Genomic DNA, 15,821 nt, shown 5'->3' with positions numbered 1-15,821 from the left:
CTTTTCGAGATCTGGATCATGCCCCATTTAGTTTTTCATTAAATAAAGGAATAATGAAGTAAGTCTCCAAAAGTTCTCTTCCTGTTCTCACTTTCAAGTCATCATCGTCTCTATTGTCGCTCTTCGCTTCTCTCTCTCTCTGTGACTATCAGATCCGCCGAGTCTTCTTTTTGTGGAATCTTTTCAAGGAGCTCTGTGTTCATTTGCACCTCTTTATTGATCGATTTCGCAAACCCTAGCTTCAGCGATCTTAAATCTGCAATTATCCATGGCGTCTTCACCTGGTAATACTAACCCTCACAATCCTCCTCCGTTCGATCTCGTTAATATGTTCAAACCCTCATCGAACCTTTATCCTCCGCCGCCGGCATCTTATCCTCCGCACACAGGTCCTTTTATTCACAACCAGTACAATCAGCAGCTCTACGCTCCACCGGGTATCGCCGCTCAACCTTCGCCGGTGACTCAACATCAGCAACAGGACGTGCCTTCTCCTTCCTCCGCGACTAACTTGCACCCACAGAGAACACTATCTTATCCCACGCCACCTCTAAATCTCCAATCGCCTCGTTCCAATCACAATCCTGGATCGCAAATCCTCGCTCTCCTCAACAATAACAACGGCGGAGGCGGCAGGGAAGGCGCCATGGCCAGCCAAGAGCCGTCGCATCAGCTCCCGGGAGTGAATCCGCCCGAGATCGCTCGGTCGTTCCCTGGCGGTTCGGTTCCTATTCGTGTGCCAAGCTGTAAGCTCCCCAAGGGAAGGCGATTGGTTGGTGAAAACGCGGTGTACGATGTGGACGTCAGATTTCATGGAGAGATTCAGCCTCAGCTGGAGGTGACTCCGATTACCAAATACGGGTCGGATCCTCAGCTCGTTGTGGGTCGGCAAATCGCCGTGAATAAGGTCTACATATGCTACGGATTGAAAGGAGGAAATATTCGGGTTCTCAATATAAACACCGCATTGAGGGCTTTGTTCCGAGGCCATTCTCAGGTTGTTTTTCAACTTGTTCATTTACGTATACTCTGCAATTTTATCTTTTTATACTCTGCAATCAACTTATTGCAAATTATCTATTGACGTACCCATATGGTTTTTCGCCATCAGCATGATAAGTTTCGTTTCTGCCCCACTAGTTCTAATTACGTGTTTGTGTCCAGAGAGTGACAGACATGGCTTTCTTTGCCGAGGATGTTCATCTGTTGGCCAGGTAATGTTCATCTCGAACTCTTGTGTAAATAGATTATCCCATATTCTATATGGTATAGCTGTATAGGGGCGCATTCAACTCTACTATGTTTATTTGAGTTTTGTCCAAGTGTTTTTTTATTTGTTAGCTTCCTCTACTTTGTGGTTTGCATTTTTCTTCTGACCATCCATTTTTCGATTTCTTCATCGAAATAGCGTTAGTCTAGATGGAAAAGTATTTGTGTGGCAAATTTCGGAAGGGTCTGAGGGAGATGATCAGCCCCAGATTACTGGAAAGATAGTTCTTGCTCTGGAGATACTAGGAGAGGAAGACAACAAACATCCACGTGTTTGTTGGCACTTCCACAAACAGGTATTTAACATATTTCTTTTGCCTAGGGAAGTTGATTCGTTTTCAATTTACTCTCTGCTATTTCCATACTTCGTTTTCAATCACTCTTTGCTGTGTCTATACACACTGATTGCGTAAAATTAAATTTCAGGAAATTTTGGTGGTTTCAATTGGTAAACATGTGCTGCGAATTGATACAACCAAAGTTGGCAGAGGTGAAGTGTTCTCTGCTGAGGCACCTCTCCAGTGTCCCCTTGATAAACTGATTGATGGTGTCCAGATTGTGGGGAAACATGATGGAGAAGTTACCGATTTATCAATGTGCCAATGGATGACCACGCGCCTGGTTTCTTCTTCAGTTGATGGCACGGTTTGTGTTTGTTCTTATCATTTTCTTCACTCGAATTTTCCAATTTTCGTTTAAAGCCTTTCTGAAATTGTATCAATCTGAAGCACTCAAATAGAAACTAATTTCGATGCTTACTGAGTCGAATGTTGAAGATTGATTGATTGAAACTCATCTGCCTAACTTAGTTTGGTTCTGCTAGCTCATTCTTAATTGAAAAGATTTGCTAATTTTCATCTTACACTTGCGCTGTGTAAAGTATCTTCTCAACCAGGTCACATTTTGCAATAGCTAGTATTTTTATGTGCGTGAGTCTTACTCCTTTACTCATAATACCAACAGGTTAAGATATGGCAAGATCTTAAGACACAACCAGTTGCAGTTTTGAGACCTCATGATGGCAACCCGGTCAATTCTGCCACATTTGTTACATCCCCTGAGAGACCTGATCACATCATACTTATCACGGGGGTACTTTTCTTGAATCAATATTACCATTTTTCGTAGCCCTATCTAATGATAAATGGCCCTGCTGTGTTGATATTACATTTTATATTGTACGATCCTTTCTGCTAAGTTGCTAATTCTGTCAACGTTGGCAATGTTCTCCTCGTAGGGTCCTCTAAACCGAGAAATGAAAATTTGGGTCTCAGCTGGTGAAGAAGGGTGGCTCCTACCAGCAGATGCTGAGTCTTGGAAGTGTACCCAAACACTAGACTTGAAAAGTTCAACGGAGCCACGAGCTGAAGAGGCATTTTTTAACCAAGTCATAGCATTGTCTGAAGCAGGCCTGCTTTTACTTGCAAATGCGAAAAGGAACGCCATATATGCCGTGCATTTGGACTATGGCTCTTGTCCAGTTGATACACGGATGGATTACTTGTCCGAGTTTACAGTCACTATGCCTATATTGAGTTTTATAGGGACAAATGACCCTCCAGAAGAACCCATTGTTAAGGTCTATTGTGTTCAGACTCTAGCAATCCAACAGTATACATTAGACTTGTGCTTGTGCTGGCCACCTCCTATAGAGAACGTTGGTTTGGAGAAATCAGATTCTTGTGTGTCAGGGGAGGTAAATCTTGGTGAAGGTACGTCAGAACCATCTGGATGTAAGCCTACGGAATTACCTTCTGTTGATTCAGTGCCTAAACCATCTATTCTGGTGAATAGATCGGAAAGTGCTAATACGTTGCGTTTTCCAGCAGCTTCTGCATCACCAGAGACCACATCACAAGCAATTGCTCTACCCAACAGTGAACCTAAAACGTCTGGGCTGCTATCTGAGACCAGTGGTGCAAGTTCTGCATATGTTACTTCACCTCAACTTCCTCTAAGTCCCAGACTATCAAGAAAACTTTCTGGCTATCAGACACCTGTAGATTCTATTGAGCCAATACTACCTCATCCTGAGCTTGGTGGCAAAGCACCATCTGCTGATTATTCTGTTGATAGGCAAATGGATGCTGCTGGAGAAAGAACTTTGGATGTATCATCTGCAGAGGGAAGTAAGAACAAGAATGCTACACCTGATGGTGATGTGTCTGCCTCTGGTATGCAAAGCCCAACAGCATTTTTCAAACACCCCACTCACCTTGTAACTCCGTCAGAGTTTAGTATGAGTGTTCCGTCTGCTGAAGACAGGAGGGATAGAGATGCAAATATTCAGGACGTGAATATTGATGCAAAAGGCACAGAAGTTGAGGTTAAAGAAGTAGGTGAAGCAAGATCGACGCAGAATGGTGAAATCAACTATCATGACGAAGCTGAGCATCGCACTTCAGAAAATAGAGAAAAAAACTTCTGCTCACAAGCTTCGAATCTCAGCTCTGAGATGGCTAGGGACTGTTATCATCCTAGTACAGATGAAACAGTCATCCCTGAGGAAACTAGGGCTTATGGACAATCTTTACAAGCTGGGGATGAAAGTGGTCTTGACTCAAGAGGTGTGTCTGCAAAGCTTCTTGAGTCGGTTTCATCTAGTGGGCTTCCACAAAATAGCAAAGGGAAGAAACAGAAGGCTAAAAGCTCACAGGGTCCTGGACTGTCATCGTCATCCTCAAATGTTGCTAATCTGGCTGACACTTACAATGAGCAAAGTCGGAGCTCAAGTCAACCCAATATAGATTCAATTCCTCAAATCTTAGCCATGCAAGAAACAATGAATCAGGTGACATTTTGATCTTGAAACTAAGGGGTACCCTATTGCTTAACATTCTTTGGTTTTATACTTTTGTATCTTCTGATCACATAGGCTATTGAACTTGTCGTTACCTTGATTTGGCATATAACAGTTTCCTTTGTCGCATTCGTTTTCAATTGAACATGAACATGTTAAATTTATACATTTCTTGCATTTGTCATGGTAGATTATTACTTTCTTCTTAAGATGTTCTTTGGTAAAAAATAAAAAAAATAGTTGTTTACTTGAAACATTATTTCCTTCCAGATAATGGTTTCGCAGAAGGAGATGCAGCGCCAACTATCAAACGCTGTCAATGGCCCTATCAATAAAGAAGGTAAAAGGATAGAAGTGGCTTTAGGGAGAATGATTGAGAGATTCAGCAAGTCGAATGCTGAAGCTCTATGGGCCCGTTTCGAAGAGGAGACTGCCAAGAATGAAAAGGCATTGCAAGACCATGCCCAACAAATCGTGAATGCAACGACGAACTTCATGAGCAAGGATCTAAGTGCCATGTTTGAGAAAACGATTAAAAAAGAATTTGCTGCAATTGGTCCAGCCATAGCACGTGCAGTAACACCAATTATTGAAAAAACTGTATCCTCTGCAATCACAGAGTCCTTCCAGGTTAGTAATTTACTGGAAATTTAATGCTGATTCATGAGAAGATCCATTGTTGATTAAGAATTGCTCTCTCTTTTGTGCAGAGAGGAATTGGTGACAAAGCAGTCAATCAGCTTGAAAAATCGGTTAATTCAAAACTTGAAACAACTATAAATAGGCAAATTCAAGTCCAATTTCAGACCTCTGGCAGGCAAGCCCTCCAGGTATGAATTCGAATGTCAACTAGTCTTATGATGCTTTGCAAACGTTTATACAATTCTTGTGCACATAATTTCAGCTGCTCAGCGAAAAAGGAAGCTAATGTCGTAAATACTTATGCAATTTATATACTTCAGGAGGCTCTTAGGTCGAGTCTGGAGTCCTCAGTCATACCTTCGTTTGAGAGGTCATGCAAGACCATGTTTGATCAAATGGATTCAGCCTTCCAGAAAGGTATTGCCGAGCACACAAGCGCAGCCCAGCAACAGTTTGAATCTGGACACTCCCAGCTTGTTCATACTCTAAGGGTACAATGGAAAACCATCCTTCTTCCAGGACTGTTTATGGCTGCAAATTCCATTTCTTTCACTTTTTCTAAAGTTGCTACTCGTTTGAGTTTGACAGGAAACCATTGATTCTACATCGTCAGTGGCTCAAGCCTTAAGTCGTGAATTAGCCGAAAGCCAAAGGAACCTCTTAGCGTTTGCAGCCGCTGGAGGAAATTCTGGTGGGTCAAATCCCTTGATTACTCAACGAAGTGGCGGACCTTTGGGCGCTCTTCTTGAAAAGGTTTGCACATATCTCTGGAACTAGCTTATCCATGAATCTGATAAGCCTTGTGTTAGTCTAGTGCATGAGCATTGTAATTACCCTAGGTGGCTTGTTGTGGATTGTAGTGCTCAGCAATCGTAGTTGAGTCGGTTAGCCAGAAGGGCTGAGCATCCTGGATTGGTCTAGGTTCTTGTCTTGTTGGTTTTAGGAGAGTTTAGGGTGCTCAACCTCTTTGAATATTTGCTTCAGTTTTTCTCTGTTCGTCTTCTGTGTTGAGTCAGAGAGTGAATAAAGAGGGAATTATTTTCTGGTTCTTATCAAATATCCAAGTAGTTGATGTCATATTCTGAGTTTTGACAAACATAACATCGACTTTTGTAGGTTGAAGCACCTATGGACCCAAGAGCTGAACTATCCAGGTTGATATCTGATCGCAAGTATGAAGAATCTTTTACCTCAGCTCTACAGAGAAGCGATGTCTCTATAGTTTCATGGCTCTGCTCACAGGTGAAATTTGGTTTTAGATTACACATGTTAAAATCTCATAACCATTAGTTGTTACATAAAATAAGATCCACATGACATTGGTTTTTTGTGCTAATTCAGGTGGATCTTCATAGACTACTGGCGATGAGTCCGCTTCCGCTGAGCCAAGGCGTGCTTCTGTCACTGCTACAACAGCTAGCCTGCGACATCAGCAAGGACACACCCCATAAGCTTGCTTGGATGACTGATGTGGTCACAGCCATAAACCCATCAGACCAGATGATTGCGGTCCACGCTCGACCAATCTTTGAACAAGTCTATCAGATTCTGCACCACCACCGTACCTCACCGGGCAGTGACGTCTCTGCGATCAGACTTATAATGCACGTCATCAACTCCATGCTTATGAGCTGCAAATGATAACCTTCGCTATCTCTCTCTCTCTCTTCTTGTTCGTTGCTCATATAAAACATAGGAACACAACAATCCCTACTCTTCTCTGTACCACTACTTCGTTAGATTTTGATTATCGTTTCATTTTTGGTTTGAATTTTGTATTTCCATTTTTCTTTTTTCTTTTTCTTTTAAATGTAAAATCTGGTTGTTTTACGTCTATTGTTCTTTCTTCTTCTCAAGAAGATCTTATGTAAAAAACCAAACCAATTTTTTGGTTTCAGCTCTATTTTAAAAAAATGTTTGGTTTTAAACTGTAATACCTTATTAATGTTAAAAATCTGGTCGTTTCACACAAGTTTATTGTTCTTTCTTCTCCTAGGGAAGATCATATGTCAAAACAATAACCAAACCAATGTTCGGATGTAAGCTGTAAAAACTGTATGTCTTTTATTTTTCACAGTTTGATTGTCACTATTTCTTCTCGTTGTCTTTGTCAACCACAGTCTACAGAACGTATTAGTATTAACAATTTTATAAAAAAAATATCTAATAAACAGTGTTTTATCATCATCATTGAAAGTATTCTCTTTTAGCTATGGTGAACCAAAGTTGTTTATAAATTAAAAAGAAACAAATCACTAGCTTTAACAAATAGTAGCAACATCTCAGAAACTGTAGGAGTAAACATCTTTTACTTTTCAAGATAAAAATAAAATGTTTTGTTACGTGTTCTTGTTAATCGACAGCAAAATTCTTTATATCCCTGAAAATTATATGCATAATCCGATATTCGAACAAAAATTTAGAAAGCAGAAAATACAGATAATATACATCTATCTATGGATTCATAACTTGTGTTATACATTGTTAACTTCTTAAGTTAAAACAAAAGCAAAAAAAAAAAAAATGGCTGATAAAAAACTTAAATTCCCCTAAATTTTCCAAGATACGACTGGGAAAACGAAAAAAAATATAACGAAAGGGGAAAATGAAGTCAAAAAGTGCCATTTTTTCGGTGCCGCAAAATCATCGGAAGCGTAGATTACCAACACTGATCCGTCTCCCATCTCCGGGTCGTCGTGTAAACTCGACCCGCCCGACCCATAGCCCCAGCGTGCACCCGTCTCCGTCGTGCTCCCAGCGTCGAATCGTAGATCGCTCTGGTCGTCGGATCCGCCAGTGTCGCGTAAGCTTTATGGATCTCCATGAAATCTCGTCCGTCAGATTCCGACGCATCCGGATGGTACACCTTCGCTAAGCTCCGGTAAGCCGTCTTAATCTCCGTCAACGACGCCGTTTCATTGACTTTTAGCAGTTCGTAGAGACTCGACACTCGCCGACGAACGGATTCCATTACAGCCGGCTCGGCGTTGAGCGTCTGCGCCGAAGCCCTAAACGACGTAGCTCCGGTGGGAAATCGAGCCTTTCCGTTACGGGATCTGGCTGTCTTCGGCTGAGTAAGGCTATTTCCCGGTGAGAATCGAAGGGAGTTACCGGCGGAATAAACTAGGATTCCTGACATTTACGCAATTATAGTAAAATTGGAGGGCACAAATTCGGAAGCAGAGAAGTGGATATGAATCACAAGGAGAGAGGGATCGAGAAATGACCATATTTAAAGAAGCCCATAGCCGAAAAGTTTTTGTCATCTGGTAAATAGTCGTCATTATTTCTTAATATTTTATTTGTTAAAATATTATTCTTTTTATATTTTTATTTATTCAAAAGGTATCTTGCTTGTTTTTTTTTCTGTGTTTTAGAAATTAGAATCCGGGTATGTGACTATGCTAAATTTAGCTGTTTACTGAAAGTAGAGAAATGTGAAAAAAGAGAATATAGCTAATAGCTAATTTAGTTTTCTAATTGATTAATAAAATATACTTGTAAAAAAAAGTTAACAAAAAATCCGTGTTTAATACGTGTGCTAGTGTTTCGTTACAATTATATTAATTTCATTTAAGATGTTTTTTCTTAAGAAATCTGATCCGAAGATATCATATGTCTACCGACATTAAATCGATAGAATAGATGCAAAAATTTAATAGAATGGGTTAAAATAAAGAAAAAAATAGAGTTTAATCAAATGCAAAATAAAGAAAAGTAAGGAGCGAAAATCAAGGAAAAAAGAAAGGTAAAAACCCGTGGGAGTGGCAGTCACCAGTTTTCTGAAAATTCTATGGAACAATGACGTGTCATCCAAGTTCAAAGATTGGCCTTCTAGAATCCTTTTCTAGGCTCGGCTCGGCTCAAGTTATTTGATCGGCTCTCTGAGATTGAAATGATGACATGTCATACAGCTGTATATTATATATTATTTGTATTTGTATCATCATACTTACAAAATAATTAAAAAAAATTATACATATTTATATGGATTCAAAAGTTTGTGATTATATTAAATGATAGGAAGTAATTTTTTGAACAGTCAACTCTAACCATTAATTGAAATGTGCCAATAATGTTTATATAACACTTTCAGATATTTAAAAATGTAATCTCCATTGAGTATAATATACAAGCAGTACTTTAAATTATACTACATGCTTATATGAATTTAAACCAGTGATAGAAAAATGATAGAAAGTAGATTTTGAACAGTCAACTCTAACCATTAGTCGAAATGTGCCAATAATGCTGTTTAAAAATGTCATCTCCATTGATTATATAGTACTTTCAAGTTTCAAAAGTTTAAAAATTATTCGATTTGTTTTTAAAGTGCTTCTAGAAGTAATCGTGCCCAGCAGATCAACGGCTGATAATTAAGAGAGCAAAAAAAAGGTATCTTTATAATTAATAAAACCAAGAAAAAAGCAAACGCATCGACAAATAAATATCAACGCCATTCTAGAAGCTTTTTGTCCTTGTCTGGCGAATAATTAGAAATATATAGATATGGTCGAATTAGTGAACAGAAAAAAAGACAAAAGTGTCTCCAAAGAACGTGTCGGTTAGGCTACGGAGATGGATAAAACTTCTAGAAGACAGCGAACCCAACAAAAGTCTACAATACGGTTTTGTGCGTTAACACACACTCCTTGTCATGTGTTCTGAACAATATGGACTTAGTCCAACTTTCATTAACCAGTTGATTAGATGCGACAAATAAATATTTAGTGAGTTGCAGACATTAATTTTATTAATAGGTCCATCCTTATAAAGCTAAATAAAACAGAACGAGCTATTCGTTTTGTTATTCACTTTAATTATCTTCTAAACAATAATTTAACTAAAGAACGTGTGTTTCCTTTAAAATTAATTTTGTTCAATGAATTTTGGTTTTGTTTTACAAAAAATATGTCTTTTCTTACATTGTCAACGCGTATTTTAGAAAGAAATTATAATTTTTTTGGGGGTCGAATTATAACTTTTATCTCTGTTTTTCTTTTTTTTGTAAGTAATTTTAATGTGTCTGGGGAATGATGATGAAAAACCAATTATTTAACCATATAATTTTTGTGAAAAATGGAGGGTAACTATGGCCAGTAAATTATGGTTGATAGTACACTAATCGGCATAGTCGCACAGATTAACGATTTTATTAATAACATTTATTAATGTTGAATGAATGGAATTCAAGTTGTTAAGTTCTTTTTTATCATGAATGACTCGCAAATAAGCATAAGTTTCTAGACTGTGGTTGATAGTAATGAGCAAGCTTGGATTACATATTTTAATAGTAACGAATGAGTGGAATTCAACTTGTTAGTTATTTTATGATATATGACTAGCAATAGTTAACGTTTATACTTTTTACAAAAATAGTATAACGTTTATTATATGGTGCTTTAATTAATTGTGTAGTTAAGGTGGGGACAACTACTTGGTTTCGGGGACTTGGTGGGGGAGTCATGTTTTGTGTGTACTCCAAGTTCCACAGACACTGACTCTTCTTTACTTATTTCCTTTTTTAAATATGCAAATTACCACAAATCATGTTTCTTTTTCTTTTTAACAAATTATGTATCCATTACTACAGTCTACTAATATTTAGGGGCCTTTTTTTTGCGATCTAATTTCTAAAGCATCAATTTTGCACTGACAAAAGAAACATTGTAAAATCTTTTGAGTAAGAAAGCACCACTGGCACCTGAAACACCACAAAAATAACCACAGACACAGGTCCACAAGTAACTAGCGCCAAAAAACAATTAGAACAATTTTTTTTTGTGTTTTGTTTTCGTCAGATACATAGTTTATTGTCTTTTAGTATGTGGATATTTTTTCCTTGGCTCTATAGCAACTCTCTTTATTTTCACTAGTTGATCATTACATTCGGGGTAGCATTTGAGCCAAAACAAGATAAGTTAGTGTTTTACGCCGTTTAAATGTTTTCTTGATTATAATAAAATGTTAGTGGAAAAATAATTAAACAACAACGTAGCTGAACAAACCAATAATACTGCGTATAATAATAAACCGACAACTCGGTACGAAGCTACCTGGACATGTGAGTAACTGAAAACTACTTCTCAACTTCTTAAAAATGATGGAAGTATCTAAATTATACGATTATGTAGAACCATAATATACTGGGATAATATTCTACTAGTCTGGGGATTGGGCTAAATTGTAGCGAGCCCAGCTATATAAAGTCCATATTTGGAGCAGAGTCACCAATCCAGTGGGCTGACCTGGGTCAAATATACTGATGGCCCGATGGTGTTACAAGTTACAGAGAATTGAGGTCGGATCTTCGAGAATTCACCCGTTTTATACACATATCAACTAACATCAGGTTCGTGTTCAGAGATAAAGAGCAAGAATGAAAACTAATATCTCAAAATAGTCAAATCTTCCCCGGATATTCTTAGCAACAAAAAATCATTTCATAAAAAAGAACGTTTATGGTGTCTAACTATAGAAGCGAGTGGTTGAAAGTTGAAACTCCATTCAAACGGAAGAATTATCAACTTATGGACAATCATTATTGGTCGAATTAATAGATAGTGGAGAGTGGATAGTGGATACATGCAACCTTTTCGTATTCGATTTATTACCAAGTATACCAACGAGCTTGAATTTATATTATAAAGATATTTACAGTATAATTCCATTTTTCTCCTTTTAATATACTTTAACGTAAATAAATCCATGTGTTAATAAAGAAAATAAAAACTATGTGTTTCTGACTAGGTTCTATTATTTTTATTTTGTACTATAAATTTAAATTGCACCAGTATTCAGTAATTTGTTATATAATCTAAAGGGGAATCTAAATCCAAATAAAATACCAAATGAAATGATAAAAAGGCTATGAGTATTAATTACAACTTATTTGACAAATAAGATTCGCGGGTTATTTTAGGACAAAGAGATTCCCCTAGATTTCTTGAGGAGAAATGGGAACTGTCGTAAAAGGTTTAAACGGCGCCGTTATTTGTGTCTTCTTCTACGTTTTCTCTTAAAAAAAAAAAGAAAAGAATACTAATAAAAAAAAAAAACTTGGTTTTCTTCAACTGATGAAAGATTTCAACCGAGAACGAAACTTCCTCGCTCGCGCTCTATTAACATCTGAGATCTAGGGATTCTATTTCACATCGACATCCAGATCACGAATCTCGTCCGCTTAACTATTCTATCAATTGAAATCACACTTAAGACTTCTTCTCTGTCTTCAGCAGATCATCAGAAGAAGAAGATATAGAAACCTCAAAGTCGTTGTTGTTTCTTACTCGGTTTATGCTTTGGTTTTTGGTTTCTGCAGCTTGTTCGATTCTTCTTCTCGTTGACTGCGAGGTAAAGTTGCGGTGTCTCTTTTAACCCTTTTTTTTTCTTTAACCAAGTCTCGATTTTTATGAGATCACTCGGTTTTTTCCGGATTCTTGGAGTTTCTGCTATAAGGTCTGTAGATAGGGGTTTATCGGATGAATAAGTTTTGACTCAATAGACCCACTGATTCCTTTGTGGTTTTATTTACGTTATTCAGATAGTTTTGATCTGGATTTGCTTGCTCTCCTTTTCCCAAAGGACCAAAGTTTATAACATATATAGTGCCACTTGTAGCTGTTTTCCACTAGTGTGAAAGTAGCGTTTAAGCTTATTTAGAAAGTAGCGTTTTGTAGTTGAATCAAACAACTCCTTTGATTTGAATTCCTGTTTCTTCCAGTTATGAATGCTTCCCTAATGTGAAGTAACAAATGTCTATTTCCCTGGAATGTTAAGCTTTTTAGATTAATCTGTGGTGAAATCGTTATCCTCAAGGCTCTGCCTTTTCCTGAAAAAGACTCAAACTTGCAGTTTAAGTGTAACTGTGGTTACAACGTAGATCTCATACAAGAAGTGTCCCCGAATCCAGGTTGCAGCAGAACCCGACGCTGTAGTTTATCCTTGGTCCATGTTTTGGTAGCACGAGGGTATGAGTCACTGCACAGTTCCGGCTCTTATTGAAGCACAAGTTGAAGTAAGTTCACGGCAACATATTCTTTGATTTCTGGTTTGCTAGAGCTTTTGTACAGATCTTATCTCTTATCTGAGTTCCTCGGCTTGTTGTGGGCTTACTGAATTTTTTTTTTTTTTATAATGTAACAGATGGGGTCGGTTAATGAACTTGAGCACAAAAGCCTATTTAAACGAGAAGAAGATGCCACACAAACTAAAGCAGCTTCATTGATGGAGCAGGGATCACTTTCTCCAAATTTCCGTGAACACACAGCTAAATCACCAAAGAACAGCGTGCTAAAGAGCATCAAGATCGTGATTTTATCTAATAAACTCAATCTATTGTTACCTTTTGGTCCTCTAGCTATATTGGTCCACTACATGATAGATAGTAAGGTAAATTATTGGAGTTTATGGTACTGATAGTAGTTTCAATTCATGTCTAAGAGTTGAATCTCAAGAAATGATTCTTAATTTCTTACCATGGCGCAGGGTTGGGTCTTCTTGCTGAGCTTAGTAGGCATTACACCACTGGCTGAACGTCTGGGATATGCCACAGAGTAAGCCTCGCTAGCAATTGTAGCACAAACTTACCGTACCATCATTTTGTTTACAAGACTTATGTGTAACTGTTGGCTTGTTTGAATCAGGCAACTGGCTTTTTACACGGGCCCGACTGGTATGACTTGGTTCTTCTGAAACAAGCAATTTCTTCATTTTGTTTTTCATGATATTTCTTTTAACATGCTAAACAAATTTCACAGTTGGAGGCCTCCTAAATGCTACATTCGGGAATGTGACAGAACTGATCATATCGATATTCGCTTTGAAAAATGGAATGATACGTGTTGTCCAGCTGACTTTATTAGGATCAATTCTGTCTAACATGTTGCTTGTACTTGGCTGCGCTTTCTTCTGCGGTGGGCTAGTATTTTACCAGAAAGACCAAGTCTTTGACAAAGTAGTAATCTCTATCCGCTTCATTTATATTCTTTCAGCCATCTTTTTCTTATTGCTATTTTTTTTACCGGGGTTTCTGACCGCTGCTCTTCTGTATTCAGGGAATTGCAGTTGTGAATTCAGGATTGCTTCTGATGGCTGTCATGGGGATACTCTTCCCGGCTGTTCTTCACTACACGCATAGTGAGGTTCATGCGGGATCATCAGAGCTGGCCCTGTCAAGGTTCAGCAGTTGCATAATGCTTATAGCCTATGCCGCTTACCTCTTCTTCCAGTTAAAGAGCCAGTCTAATTCTTATAGCCCTCTTGAAGAGGTTTGTTGTGTGCGCAGTCGTTGCCTCCATTGTTCAACCAATGGTTTTCTTTTTCAGTTCTTAATCCATAAAAGCCATATGAAAAGGGCTGATTTTCCTGTTTTACGGCTGTATATGTCAATATACAAACAGACATAAAACCAACTGTTTTGTGTAGTTCTGCTCGATCTGGACTTAATCTTGTTTGGTAAATGCTGTAAACTCTAGGAAACAAATCAAAACGAAGAAACTTCTGCCGAAGACGAAGATCCTGAGATATCCAAGTGGGAAGCTATCATATGGCTCTCAATTTTGACTGCTTGGGTCTCTCTTCTCTCTGGCTATCTTGTTGATGCCATAGAGGTAATAAACGTTCTTTTTCTGCATTTTTACCATATGGAATATCTTATTGCGTTGCTAATTATTATGTAGTTAACTTGGCCAAATGATCCTTCCACTGCTAGAGTTTATTCATTGCAGTATTTTTCTTGACAATCAACACAACTTCGTAATATAAATATTTCGCTTATGTAATTGTTTTCTCAGGGTGCCTCGGTCTCTTGGAACATACCAATAGCTTTTATCAGTGTCATCTTGCTTCCTATTGTTGGGAATGCAGCCGAGCATGCAGGCGCTATCATGTTTGCCATGAAAGACAAACTGGTAGGCAGATTAGTTCTTGTTGTTGTAACATATATAGGCTCTTCATCCTCAGCTTGCCTTGAGACATGGTTTACTTTTTTTCCACTTCTACAGGATCTGTCCTTGGGAGTGGCTATTGGTTCCTCTATCCAGATTTCCATGTTTGCGGTATGTAACATGAATACAATGCAAGAGCAGTATATCATCTTTTGGCCAACAAGATTTGTTCAATAATATCTGTTGCTGCTTGATATGGTTAGGTCCCGTTCTGCGTGGTAATTGGATGGATGATGGGTGAACAGATGGACCTCAACTTCCAGCTTTTTGAGACAGCGATGCTGTTCATAACCGTTATAGTTGTAGCTTTTTTTCTCCAGGTGGGTAAAGTCCTAAAGGCTAAAATAAGCCAACTTTTGGAGTGACGTGAAAATCCAAAATCCATAACTGATGATCTCTCTATGTACACAGGAAGGGACATCGAATTACTTCAAAGGATTGATGCTCATTCTTTGTTATTTGATAGTAGCTGCCAGTTTCTTTGTACACGAAGATCCTCATCAAGGTTAGTTCGTTCATTTGAATACCAGGAGCTGAGCCTCTGGTTATGACTTGTCCTTGATCCATGATAAGGACGTGACAGGGAACTGCTAGAATTTACTCTCTTCATTGCATTCAAGAAGAACAGTCTGATGAATTTTTTGTTTTTGTTTTTGTTTTTGTTTTTTGTGTTAGATGGTATATAAATCCCGTGGACGAGTCTGGTGTGAAGCAAGTCGGGTCTTAATCAAAAGCTGATGATCTCAGGAACACGAAGTGTTGGGGGAGAGATGTTAAAGATTTAAAACCTGATTCCAATTTGGTTTCCACAAAAACTCTAATCTGTTAACGTTTTTGAAAGTTTTGTTCGAACAAGTGAAGGTTATACCTTTTGGCTTTCCCTCCCCAGAAAAAAAATGAATACTCTTAGCAACTTAGAAAGGTTACAAGTTTTGTTAAACTACAATGATGTTTATGAAAAGATTGAAGATTCGTTCTTGTGTGATACAGTTAATGATGGTCATTGCTGGAAATTTGATTCTCCGTTTTGACTTTTATGAACAACAGTGAAAATTTGATTGGATATATATACGTATGTATATAGGTAAAAGGGTGAAACTGATTTTCTGTTCTTTTGATCCCATATACAGTAAATTGAGTTTCGGAGGCAGGTTCAATCTATG

General features: G+C 38.1%; 3 protein-coding genes across 7 annotated transcripts; 2 read left to right on the top strand and 1 right to left on the bottom strand.

Annotated features, from left to right (window-relative positions):
* Positions 1-73: 73 nt before the first annotated feature.
* LOC18025371 (enhancer of mRNA-decapping protein 4) lies at positions 74-6,639 on the top strand. Of its 4 annotated transcripts, none has more exons than XM_024159985.1 (13): positions 74-284; positions 390-997; positions 1,165-1,214; positions 1,409-1,565; positions 1,696-1,914; positions 2,233-2,361; positions 2,507-4,060; positions 4,340-4,699; positions 4,780-4,899; positions 5,032-5,202; positions 5,300-5,464; positions 5,828-5,953; positions 6,053-6,639. In XM_024159985.1, the coding sequence occupies exons 1-13, from the start codon at positions 269-271 to the stop codon at positions 6,350-6,352; spliced, it is 3,975 nt and encodes a 1,324-aa protein (XP_024015753.1). In that variant the 5' UTR covers positions 74-268; the 3' UTR covers positions 6,353-6,639. The 4 variants fall into 4 exon arrangements, with proteins under 4 accessions (XP_024015753.1, XP_024015754.1, XP_006407238.1 ...); XM_024159986.1 differs by having other exon boundaries at positions 74-997; positions 2,507-2,981; positions 3,099-4,060; XM_006407175.2 differs by having other exon boundaries at positions 74-997; positions 2,507-2,981; positions 3,096-4,060.
* Positions 6,640-7,129: 490 nt separating this feature from the next.
* On the bottom strand, positions 7,130-7,931 carry LOC18025370 (chaperone protein dnaJ 11, chloroplastic). The gene has a single exon (XM_006407174.2). The coding sequence runs from the start codon at positions 7,848-7,850 to the stop codon at positions 7,371-7,373; it is 480 nt and encodes a 159-aa protein (XP_006407237.1). The 5' UTR covers positions 7,851-7,931; the 3' UTR covers positions 7,130-7,370.
* A 3,765-nt stretch (positions 7,932-11,696) lies between these two features.
* LOC18025369 (vacuolar cation/proton exchanger 2) lies at positions 11,697-15,671 on the top strand. 2 transcript variants are annotated; one of them, XM_006407173.2, is made up of 13 exons: positions 11,697-12,064; positions 12,624-12,728; positions 12,857-13,102; positions 13,199-13,266; positions 13,357-13,385; positions 13,471-13,667; positions 13,768-13,980; positions 14,188-14,322; positions 14,506-14,622; positions 14,716-14,769; positions 14,862-14,978; positions 15,070-15,163; positions 15,334-15,671. In XM_006407173.2, the coding sequence occupies exons 2-13, from the start codon at positions 12,684-12,686 to the stop codon at positions 15,342-15,344; spliced, it is 1,326 nt and encodes a 441-aa protein (XP_006407236.1). In that variant the 5' UTR covers positions 11,697-12,064; positions 12,624-12,683; the 3' UTR covers positions 15,345-15,671. The 2 variants fall into 2 exon arrangements, with proteins under 2 accessions (XP_006407236.1, XP_024015405.1); XM_024159637.1 differs by having other exon boundaries at positions 11,764-12,064; positions 12,566-12,728; positions 15,334-15,639.
* The last annotated feature ends 150 nt before the right edge of the window (positions 15,672-15,821 follow it).

The sequence above is a fragment of the Eutrema salsugineum genome, unplaced genomic scaffold (genome assembly GCF_000478725.1).
Source record: "Eutrema salsugineum unplaced genomic scaffold, Eutsalg1_0 scaffold_13, whole genome shotgun sequence".
Classification (NCBI taxonomy): Eukaryota; Viridiplantae; Streptophyta; class Magnoliopsida; order Brassicales; family Brassicaceae; genus Eutrema; species Eutrema salsugineum.
The sequence above is the reverse complement of the archived record's forward strand: the minus strand, read 5'-3'. Positions and strand labels throughout refer to the sequence as shown.